General features: G+C 42.7%; 1 protein-coding gene across 2 annotated transcripts in view; it reads right to left on the reverse strand.

Annotated features, from left to right (window-relative positions):
- The window catches only part of LOC124269744 (protein GPR107-like), a 35,466-nt gene that overhangs the window by 12,186 nt on the left and 11,024 nt on the right, over positions 1 to 12,256 (reverse strand). The window contains exons 4-7 of one of the 2 annotated variants that reach the window (XM_046704772.1): positions 11,726 to 11,820; positions 10,994 to 11,366; positions 5,871 to 5,975; positions 4,617 to 4,744 (exon numbers count right to left, since the gene is read on the reverse strand). In XM_046704772.1, the coding sequence (XP_046560728.1) occupies positions 4,617 to 4,744; positions 5,871 to 5,975; positions 10,994 to 11,366; positions 11,726 to 11,820 (701 nt within the window). Of the gene's footprint in view, positions 1 to 4,610; positions 4,745 to 5,870; positions 5,976 to 10,993; positions 11,367 to 11,725; positions 11,821 to 12,256 lie in introns of both variants that reach the window. The other variant, XM_046704771.1, reaches the window with a different exon arrangement.

Here is a 12,256-nt window from a genome sequence, read left to right on the forward strand (position 1 = left end):
GTAGGGGTGAACTGTGCAGTTCGAGACTGTTTTAATGAGTCCTGGGAGCTGTGACTTCTGTATCTTTAACAGTTCAATCGAGACTGAAAGTGGGTTTCTTTATCAACCTTAGTAGACACTTCTTGGATGCTGCCATTGAAGAGGGAGTCAGTAAGCCATGGCTGGAGAAACAGTTCTGATTTAAATCGCTTCTCCCATGAAGAGATGTTAAGGGGTCCACGTCGGCGAACAGCAAGAATGTAGCCCAAAAAATGAGACAACTGATCCAGGATAATTTGGAACTGGTCCAGAGCTAAAGTCATGCATCCCTCGTCTTGATCAGTGTAGGTATGCTCCAAAGCAGAGTTGACAGTGTCGACTGCTGCAATCACGCAACTAATAGATGGCAATGTCTTTCTCACGGCTGAGTCCTTGTGAGCCAACTCTCAGTCCTCAATAAGGTAGGGCAAAGCAGCTCGTTTGCCACACAGGGTTCCAATGTCCTCATCAACTGTTGGGGCTGTAGCGATTTTTGTTAGGCCGTTGAAATGAGAGGTAGAAGGATTATATCTGAGAGCAGAAATCTGTTCTTAATTCGTTTCAGGCTGTTGAAACCATCATTTAGTGTACTGGATAATTTCAGAATACAAGGCCGAGGTGGTAGGGTGATGGTAGACCAATCCCGGTTCCTAAGAGTATAAGAGTGATCCAGGTGTCATCTGCTGAAGAACTCAAGGGAAGTTGGAGCTTCTCAACAATCCAAACGAGTACCTGAGCTGTCTCAACAGCTGCAAAGCTACCCCCAGGGGTAGATAACTCAGAGTGAGCGGGAGATGCAGGCATGGCTATTTGGACTGGATCAATCTCAGGAGGTGGACCAGATGAAGAGCCAGGAGCTACCGAAGCCGGATGGGCTGGAGTAGACGGCTGTATTTGGTTCCAGGCTGAGGTTATGGCTCTGATCATCATATTAAGATCCGGAGTCGCTGTAGGAGTGGGATTGAGATCAGGTTCCCATGACTCAGCGATGATCCTAGAGTGAGTCGAAGGATTCTCAGAGCGTGTAAGCGGAACATCCTAAGCGACTGTAGGCCTATTAGTGGTATCAGAGCAATGATCACCCGAACGTCGGTCAGAGGAACTGTATCGAGATCTCAACATGGTAAGTACCGAAGTATGTTGGTAAGCCAGTGATCTGGATTCCCTAGTATGGCTAGGTGATCCGGTATGATATGAAGAACTAGTCGGGGTCGCTGTAGTTCTAGTTGGTGATCTGGTTCTGATTGGAGCTCTGGTTCGACCATCTGAATAGGATCAGCCATGAGATGTGGATCTGTACTGTGAAACAGATTGGTCAATGGCTCTGTAAGGTGATCTATATCGTATAGGTGACCTGGGTCGCTAAGATGATCGGATCGATTTAATGCACTAAACTGGAAACTGATTGGTACGGTGATCTAGATTGGGTTTGTGATGGTGATCTGGATCGTGAAAGTGATCTAGATCGTTGTGGTGATCTGGAATGATGTGGTGATCTGGATTGGCGATTAGGTGACGAAACCTGAAGTGTTGATTCATGATGAACGTCCCCCGGTGACGCTGTTGTAGCCAGCTCCGTTCGGTTCAATGAACTGTGGGGGGACAGTTGGCTGGTTGAACGCGGTTGGCAAGGCTCCAAACAAACTGAGACAGTCGAGGGGATATGTACCGATGATCTGGAAGATGATAATATCGATCTAAGGTCCCCTGATAGTGTAGATGGGCAACGATGGATTATCGATCACAACCACCCGCGAGTGATCTGACGCTATGGAAGGAGGCGATTGATGTGCACGTAATAGGTGCCGAATGTCCTCAGATAAGTAGGAATCTGAGGAAGCGTCCATAAAATCATCTTGACGTCGCTCTCTTGCGCGAAGGTAAGATTTTCTGTCACTGTAACTTGACCATCCTCGATAATCTCCAGGGTATGAGTTACGATCACTTTTCACTATACCCTGAATGCATCCACGGCTTGGCCCGAAAATTTTATTACCTCCCTTTGCTGGCTTTTTATCCAATCAGGTGTCTACGCTGGGAAGTTGAGCGAACTAATCACAACTCACTTTCGCTTCTTAATTTATCTAACCGTTTAAACTTGGCAACACAATTGAGGCACAGGTTCTCTGAAAGAGGTAGAAGTTCTTTCATATAGTTTTTCAAAGTTTCAGATCTGTCAATTTGTCTGTATTATTTCCCCCAAATTCTGAGTGACACTGCGAACAAACCTTCGCGACTGCGACCGCTTTCTTTGACACTGGCAAGCTTGGATGTAACGACAGCTTCGCTGATTGGCTACGGTGATGATGCGGAGCCAGCAAAGGGAGGTGATAAAGTTTTCGGGCCAAGCCGTGGATGCATCCAGGGTATAGTGGAGCGTGATCGTAACGTATACCGTGGAGATTATCGAGGATGTAACTTGACATGCTTCGCGGGAGTGGGATCAGATTCTGTTGATTTCCTGCCCCTATCGGCGATTCTCCGGGAGCAAACACAAAGGTAGGCCTTAAAATCCTCATCTTTTAGTGAATTACACTTGCCACATCGTTTGTTCCAGTTACATTGTCCAAGACAAGTGAGGGTTGAGGGACGAATAATTCGTCTTGCATTGTGCACAAACTTTCCTTTTCTTTGACTCATTATCTGCTCTCCCCATGATGTTCGGGTGTAATAATGTCCAAAATATACAGCACGTCCACACAGTCGTGCGACAAGAAAGAGAATGATCATGTAAGGTAGTCACGTGGGCAATTAGTGGAGCATGCTGCAAGCTTTATCAGGGACTAGGAAGCTAATTAAGGAGAGCAGCATGGAGTACACAGGTGAATGGACAAGGAGGCCTATGGAAACAAGTATACAGTCGTTCCACTAAAAGTCGAAGTGAGAGAGAGAGGTGCAAGTTGTGAGATAAGATAAGTTTAAAAATTTGATTTTGTACATGACTAATAACCCCCTAGCAATAAATTACAAACGCTCCGTGAGCCCATATGTTTTTGTTTCTGTAAAATTGTCTGAAAACACTATGGTTGGGATAATCAGTGAAGTTTCAGCTTCATCCACTGTATGTATTGCTTCAGCAAAGACGGACAGGACAGCTTGCTACAATGTACAGATTAACAATACTACAAACTGCTGTCATAATCCAGTCACAACATTGCATGCATGAAGGGAAGTGTTGATCACCTGCGCAGACCTATAAAAGTTCTCCACACAGATACAAGTAGGTGATATCACAGATACAAGTAGGTGATATCACTGATACAAATAGGTGATATCACAGATACAAGTAGGTGATATCACATATACAAGTAGGTGATATCACATATACAAGTAGGTGATTTCACAGATACAAGTAGGTGATTTCACAGATACAAGTAGGTGATATCACAGATACAAGTAGGTGATATCACAGATACAAGTAGGTGATATCACATATACAAGTAGGTGATATCACATATACAAGTAGGTGATTTCACAGATACAAGTAGGTGATTTCACAGATACAAGTAGGTGATATCACAGATACAAGTAGGTGATATCACAGATACAAGTAGGTGATATCACAGATACAAGTAGGTGATATCGAGACAGTCAGGGATCGCTGAGTCTGCAGATAGTGACATTACAAATTCCCAATTTGAATTTAAAAATGATTCCTACCACCAGTGTCTGTGTATTGCCAGGATATCACCAGCTTCTACAGAGGTGCAAGACTCCTTACAGTGCCTGTGTATTGTCAGTATATCATCAGCTTCTACAGAGGTGCAAGACTCCTTACAGTGTCTGTGTATTGCCAGGATATCACCAGCTTCTACAGAAGTGCAAGACTCCCTACATTGTCTGTGTATTGCCAGGATATCACCAGCTTCTACAAAAGTGCAAGACTCCCTACAGTGTCTTTGTATTGCCAGGATATCACCAGCTTCTACAGAAGTGCAACACTGCCTACATTGTCTGTGTATTGCCAGGATATCACCAGCTTCTACAGAAGTGCAAGACTCCCCACAGTGTCTGTGTATTGCCAGGATATCACCAGCTTCTACAGAGGTGCAAGACTCCCTACAGTGTCTGTGTATTGCCAGGATATCACCAGCTTCTACAGAGGTGCAAGACTTCTACAGTGCAAGACTCTGTACAGTGCCTGTGTATTGCCAGGATATCACCAGCTTCTACAGAGGTGCAAGACTCCCTACAGTGTCTGTGTATTGCCAGGATATAACCAGCTTCTACAGAGGTGCAAGACTCCCTACAGTGTCTTTGTATTGCCAGGATATAACCAGCTTCTACAAAGGTGCAAGACTCCCTACAGTGTCTGTGTATTGCCAGGATATAACCAGTTACTACAGAGGTGCAAGACTCCCCACAGTGTCTGTGTATTGCCAGGTATCACCAGCCTGCCCCTACAGTTTCTGTGTATTGCCAAGATGTCACCAGCCTACCCCTACAGTGTCTGTGTATTGCCAAGATATCATCAGCCTGGCCCTACAGTGTCTGTGTATTGCCAAGATGTCACCAGCCTGTACAGTGATGGAGATAACTAGATAGACCTTCAGATGTGGGAAAGGACAGAGGAGGGGAAAATAAACACATACACTGACTTTTTGAGCACGCCGAGCCACAAACATGCGGCAATGAAGAAGATGAGGCTGAAGGTGAAGTAGAGAGCTGGCTCGGGCATCTGTCCGGCAGACAGGAAGTTACCGTTGTTGTCCTCGGTAATCTCCAGCTGTGGATGGAACCATCATCATGAGTGATGTCATTGTGGCTCAGGTGTGACAGAGCCATTGTGTCGGTAGAGCTTGGTTATCACATATTTCAGGCTACGGATAATGAGTGAGGGAGGGCATTTTTATGCCACTTTGAGCAATATTCCAGCAATATCATGGCGGGGACACCAGGAATGGTTTTCACAGATAGGGATTATTTTAGTTTTAAGTAGCTTTTAGCAACATTCCATTATTATCCGGCATGAGACACGAGAATTGGGCTTCACACATTGTACCATGTGGGAATTCGAACCTTGGTCTTCGGCGCGATGACCGAATGCTTTAACAACTACCCTACCCCAATGCCCCTATGGATAATAAAGACATACGACATATCCTATGATTATGACCCTAGATTATTTACAGACCGCTGCCATATAGCTGGAACATTGCTGAGTGCGGTGTTGAACTAAACTCACTCACTCACTGCAACATGCATGCTATAATTACAACTTAAATTACTTGTTAATAATAACTTTAGGTTTCAGATGATTAGGATTTAACTATCACATATACACTTCCTATTATAAGTTTTTTACTGAGTAATTATTACAACATGTAATTACTACGTGCAGTTAAGGTTTGTTATTTAACGCCACACACAACAATGGGACATCAACCTGTAAATACTTGAGTCCGGACCAAACAATCACATGACAGGTATTATGAGCCAATATCAAAATTGTCGATGACACGGAATGAATTGGTGTCTGACCACGAATCCATTTTGTTGTTGTAGCAAAGTTACATTGAGTAGTACTAGGAGTGAGTGAGTGAGTGAGTTTAGTTTTATGCCGCAGTCAGCAATATTCCAGCTATAAATCTGTAAATAACCAGTCTGTATAGAATCCAGAGAATCCAGAGATCAACAGCATGAGCATCGATCTACGCAAATGGGATACAATGACATGTGTCAACCAAGTCAGTGAGCCTGATCACTCGATCCCGTTTGTCGCCTCTTACGACAAGCATGGGTTACTGAAGATCAATTCTTACCCGGGATCTTCTCAGGTCACATTGCATGGGACCAAATTTAACCTGAAATAACCACAGGACAATGATCTGACTGCCCTTACAGGTACTTACGGAGAGGTTGACAGTGGCCTTGGATTGCTTGTTGTAGTTGTAACAGTTATGGAAGAACAGGTTGTACAGTCCCTCTTCCTGTTCGGTTCTGATGGCCACAAGAAACTGCAACAGAAGCAAAAAAAAAACATAAAAAGGTATTTTTTAGAAACAAATATCATCTATACTTATGCTGACTCATATGCAAAAGTGGCCCCCCCACTATCCAGTTTTGGAATTCTGTGATAGGGATAGGGATAAAAAATGAGGGCGTGACAAGTCCAGGTCACATGCTACGGGTGGACAGATCGAGGCTGTAACTGTGTTCGTGTGAGATGTTTTTCTGTTCTTGGGAACACAGGTGTTGGAGCATCCACTACCATTCAGCAAAGAGTGAGTGAGTGAGTGAGTGAGTGAGTGAGTGAGTGAGTGAGTGAGTGAGTGAGTGAGTGAGTGAGTGAGTGAGTGAGTGAGTTTAGGTTTACGCAGCTTTCAGCAATATTCCAGCAATATCATGGCGGGGGACACCAGAAATGTGCTTCACACTGTGCCCACGTGGGGAATGGAACCCGGGTGTTCGGTGTGACGAGCAAACGCTTTAACCACTAGGCTACGCGACCGTCCCCATTCAGCAAAGAGTGGAGACAAGCAATTAGCATGATTCAGGATAAGGTAAAATTTAGCATTTTCATGACAAAGCTAATTCCAGCCACATCACTGTCTAGTATCAGCTAATAAAATTTCAGTTTCATCCTCGATTGTCAAAAGTATAACATTTCTATTCTATTCTGGACCCAGAGCTCCAGATAAGATTTAGCTCATGTGGGTACTGTACCCGCTGTATTTTTTTGGAGTGGGTATTATGAATGTTGAGTGGGTATTTCATTTTCCGTTACCAACAGCTTTCAAATATGTGCGTCATTTTACTCACCTAAGTATTATGTCATTGAGTAAGTTTACTAAGCAGGTATGTTCTGCCTTATGTCATACCTAATCAAAACCAACTTAAATATAATGGAAATGATTTCATAACATTGTCACTCATCCTATACTGACAGTACAACACTAGTCCTATACTAACAGTACAACTTGATAGCAAGCGATGTCTTTTTCATTACGCAAGCGATTTTTATAAATATATTCCGTATGCATTTGTTTTAAACTTTTTGCGTATGTAACATTTTAAATGCGTAATTGGCACGCAACAATTAGTTTTCAATGCGTAATTGGAAATTTTTCATGCGTATTTTACCCGGATACGCGGCTTACCTGGGCCTCTGTGGACCCATATGCTTTGTTTGTTTTGTTGCTTAACGTGTCTATCATCAATATTACAGCTATATGGCAGCGGTCTGTGAAAAATCAAGTCTGAACCAGACAATCCAGTGATCAGTATCATGAGCATCAATCTACGCTATTGGGATATGATGATATGTCTCAATCAAATCAGCAAGCCTTTTACGACAATCATGGGTGGGTGAAGACCAGTTTTAGCTGGGATGTTTATGGGTACCCATTGCAACCACAGCAGTGTATTGAGTCAGCCATATCAGCTGGTAGATGCAACAATAAGACCAATCCGTTACATTTTTTTTCTTAATACTACTGGCTACCGAACAGTTAACGCCATATTTTAGCAGTATTTACAAAATTACTCCGCCGTTTGTTAAATTAATGAAATAAAATTAATAATGATACTTAATTAGCTATTCACCGATGTGTCCAGCCCGTTCACTGCCGCCGATCATGTTTTTATATAACCCGGCGGAAGGGAATCATGGCAGTATAAATAGATGTTTTCTCACAACTAACTGTAACAGTTATCGCCATTTAGAATTTCTCATGCAATTCGTGAAATAATATATATTTATATCATACAGTAACCTCGAATAATTGATTGTGTGACTATTTGAGGGTTTCTTTTACAGTAGATTGATAGGGAATGAAACAATTAATGGCTTGTGAACTTGAACTTGCTATTATATAGGTCATGGGACATCCCCCCGACTAAATTAAAATTTTGTTATAGGGTTCATTACTTTATCTTCAATTTTTCTCCGCGCAATTACGTCAGTAAAGTGTTGATTTCCGATTACCTACATGGTTTTCAAAACGTACTGCTCCTAAGTCCTTTCTCACCTTGGTAAGTTAGGGAGATTGGTACTGAACGTTAAACTAGTTGAGCAACCGAGCTATTCCCTCTTTCACTGCCTTCCAGCGTGTGTCTGTGGGGGTAGTTTCGAAGCAGAGACTGGCCAGATTTAGGTCTTCGACTTTAATTCACTGGGGTCACCTGATAAATCACAGAGCGGCGGGGCCTACTTGCCAAACTGCGTCCTTTTGCTTGTCAAAAGTTGCGGCTGAAAACCACATTAATTCGGGAGCGCCCACTCCCTAGAGTTTTTGTGCTGTGTAAGCCAAGTGGTTACAAGAAACCCATCTCAAGTTTGGAGTCTGCATATCGGGGGTTGGTGCTTTCTCCTGGCCTCCTTGGGGTTATGCGTCTTCCCGGTTGTCCTTATTGCAAGGTAATCTGCGGCCCTCCTACCAACCGTGGGATTGTGCATACCGTGAGATAGGATAAGTTTAAACATTTGTAAATTTTATAATAAATTGTATATTTATATACTTATCCTATCTCACACGATGGATACCCACCTGACCTGCCCCACATCACAGATTACTATTAGCTCCAAGACGAGAATGACAGGCACAGGTAGTCACATGATCATCTGAGCGAGCTCCACGCTTACGGAGATGATTGACAGGTGCTGATGTCGGAATGGGGGCAGAGGTTGGGGGGGTGGGGGATGGGCAGAGGCCAGTAAGATTTGATTCAACTTAGCCTACAGCACGTTTCCACACATGGTCGTAGAGAAGAAGAGAGGTGCATACCGTGAGATAGGATAAGTTTAAAAATTTGTAACTGACCGAAACTATGTGCAGTTGTGAGACTGATGTATTGGCAATAACTGTTACGAGGCGACAACTGTTCGTTAGCCAGTACAGATCACGAATATTTGGAGTTCAATCTAATTTAGCTCCTTCACAACTCCTTTACGCCCACCCATGTGCATACAGTGGGATTGTTTAGACAAATGGTTGAGCAGGATATCTAAGCTCAAAGACAGTGAGTGAGTGAGTTAAGTTTCACACCGCACTCAGCAGTATTCCACTATATGGCAGTGGTCTGAAAATCCTGGTAGTCGCCTCTTACGACAAGGGTTACTGCAGATCAATTCTTTCTCAGATCATCATGAGGCTCAAAGACAGTGAAAACACTTGCAGTTGACATAACGCAGAAATGTGCTTTTACTACTTTCAGTAGAGACAAATGCATAGAATGTACCCATAGAAACAACGCACAAACTGCAGCAAATTCTAGAGTGAGTTAGTGAGTGTAGTTTTACACCGCTCTTAACAATATTCGGCAGGGTACACTAGAAATAGGCACCAACATTGTACCCATGTGGTGAATCGAACCCGGGTCTTCGATGTGACGTGCGAACGCTTTAACCACTAGGCTACCCCATCGTCCCACAAATTCAAGACAAGAAATATAATAAAAATAGTCCCCAAATCTTTCAGCACTGTACTCACACCTATTTTCCCCCCAAGAAAATGACTGACTGACATTAGTTTTCCCCCGCTATTAGCAATATTCCAGCAATATCACGGCGGGGGACACCAGAAATGGGCTTCACACATTGTACCCATGTGGGGAATCGAACCCGGATCCTCGGCGTGACGAGCCAACGCTTTAACCACTAGGCTACCCCACCGCCCCCCAAGAAAATGAAATAAACAAGCATTGTCACTAAGGTGACATAATCGTCCGCCGCAAATTATCAAATCAAACTTAAAAAGTAATGAAAGTTTAAGATGAAGTTAAATGTAAACAAAAACATGACCAGTCAACCTCTCTTGATATCTTGCTCTTTAGTTGTTTAAACACACAAATATTTTCAAGACTGACTTTGACTTTGACCTTGACATGAATGTCATAGTGTATGAAATATGCAAAAATGGCACTAAAGAAATTGCTTATTGAAAAACATTCAAGGGAAGTCTTGAAAGTTTATGAAGAAAATCCAGTGAATTCAGGTTAACATGCTGAAATCTTCAAAGTGTCGCAGTGACCTTGAAAATTATGTGAAGGTCACCAAAATTGACTGGGCCCTGCGCCTTCATTAGATGAAGCTTGGAGCCAAATATGAAAAAAATCCAGTGAATAGTTCTTGTATCTCACTGACAAGCATAACATGCAGGTTAATATGCTGAAATCTTCAAAGTGTCGCCATGACCTTGAAAATTATGTGAAGGTCACCAAAATCGACCTTTATCCCTAGATAAAGCTTGGTGTTGTATATGAAGAAAATCTGGTGAACAGTTGTTGAGATATCTCGCTGACAAGAGTAAATTGTTAAAGTCCCCTTGTGACCTTGAAATAAAGGTCAAGGTCACCAAACCTGATTGGGACCTTTCTTATACTGTTGATGAACCTAGGTACCAAATATGAAAAGAAGCTAGTCTACGGTTCTTAAGATATTCCAATTGGTACGTACGGATGTACTGACGGACGGAGCCTAATACTATATAAATGTGCGGCGGAGGATAATAATCAATCACTTTAAACCCTGGTTTAGCGAGTCAATGCCAAAGCCAGAATAATCTTGAATAGTATGCCAATTTTCCAGCTATATGGCGGCGGTCTGTAAATAATCGAGTCTGGACCAGACAATCCAGTGATCAACAGCATGAGCATCGATCTGCGCAATCAGGATACAATGACATGTGTCAACCAAGCCAGCGAGCCTGACCACCCGATCCCATTAGTCGCCTCTTACGACAAGCATAGGTTACTGAAGACCAATTCTAACCCGGACTTTCACGGGTGTGAGATGAGAAAGATTTTAGGTTACTTTTAGCAATATTTCAAAAACATTAACATGGGATATTAGACACAGGATTCAGGGTGAATAAGCTGAAGAGTGAGTGAGTGAATGAGAAATAGGCTTCAACATTGTACCCATATGGGGAATCAAACCCGGGACATTAGCATGAAAAGCGAACGCTTTAACCACTAGACTCTCCCACCCCACCCAGAAAGATGACAAAGCCTTACTAAAGGTAGATATACTTACGTGTCCAGTGAACACTCCTTCAGTTTCGTTCATTTTAAAAACCAGAGTGTCATTGGAGACAGCTTTCGCAGTCTGGACAGTAGATTTTCCTGCAGTTGAATCGGAATTCAATGCTGTTGCTGTTGACGGTAATGTTGTAGTTGATGATGCAGATGTTTTTGTTGATGTTGCAGTTGGGGCCCCCCCGACAGCCTGACGTTCCGACCTGTGGACCAGAGATTGGTCAGTGAGAGAGGCCGCAATGTGGGACCTCTTTGCAGATGAGGTGTCTCTGCGCTGGAGGTTGTTGTCGTCGAGGTAGGTGTCTCTGTCTTGTTCTGTGATGAGCAAATGGCTGGACATTGTGTCCCCTGGCTTGTGTTTCACGATCAGCCTGAGAGTGGAGAAGAAACAGCAGTACAGGGAAAGAAATGTTTTAAGCATGCCATGTGGCACTCTAAGATGTTCAGGGAAAAACTTTGGAATTCAGGACCAACATGAACAATTTTTAATCCATATTCAAAATCTCATTTCTCCATGAACTAGATAATAACAGCTACAATAAAGAAATTGTTTTCATTTTTCTTGACCGTTTTTCCTCACTTTTTACTGCATGATACAGGGAATTATCATTATCTGAGCATGCGTATCACACTGATATTATGAGAAAAGTCTGAGAATTCTTGAGAAACAAAATCTAGGGTAATGGTGATGCAAAGATACATCTAAGTTGAGAACTGGTACAAAACTTACTTTTTCTGCAGTGGATCTATTATGAAGAGAACCATGGAAACTGACTGGTCCTTAGCGTCAAGTTTTTCTAATATACAACTGTCCTGCATGTTCTCCTGAAACCAGACAGGATAAATCCACAGTCGTTACAGAGTGAGTGAGTGAGTGAGTGTATCCTTTTATGTCGCTTTTAGCAATATTTCAGAAATATCACAGCTGGGGACACCAGAAATGGGTTTCACACACTGTACCCATGTGGGAAATCAAAACAGGGTCTTCGGCGAGACGAGCTAACGCTTTAACCACTTGGCTACCCTTCCTCCCTGAATACATCTTCAGCCCCATTATTAATTTGAATAAACCTGTCCCATTTGTGGACTTGAATGCATCTGTAGTCATTTATTAACATGAATAAATAACAATTGATGCTGTCTTCTAGAGGTACAGCGGTACATCATGTTTGGTATAGTGTCCACAACTGCAAGCTTATGGTGATACTTTATATATTTGTATGTTTTTGAACATCCATATGATCCACAGGCAATCAAAAAT

This window comes from Haliotis rubra, unplaced genomic scaffold, assembly GCF_003918875.1.
Source record: "Haliotis rubra isolate DU_JTF1 unplaced genomic scaffold, ASM391887v1 Scf147, whole genome shotgun sequence".
In the NCBI taxonomy this organism is placed as follows: domain Eukaryota; kingdom Metazoa; phylum Mollusca; class Gastropoda; order Lepetellida; family Haliotidae; genus Haliotis; species Haliotis rubra.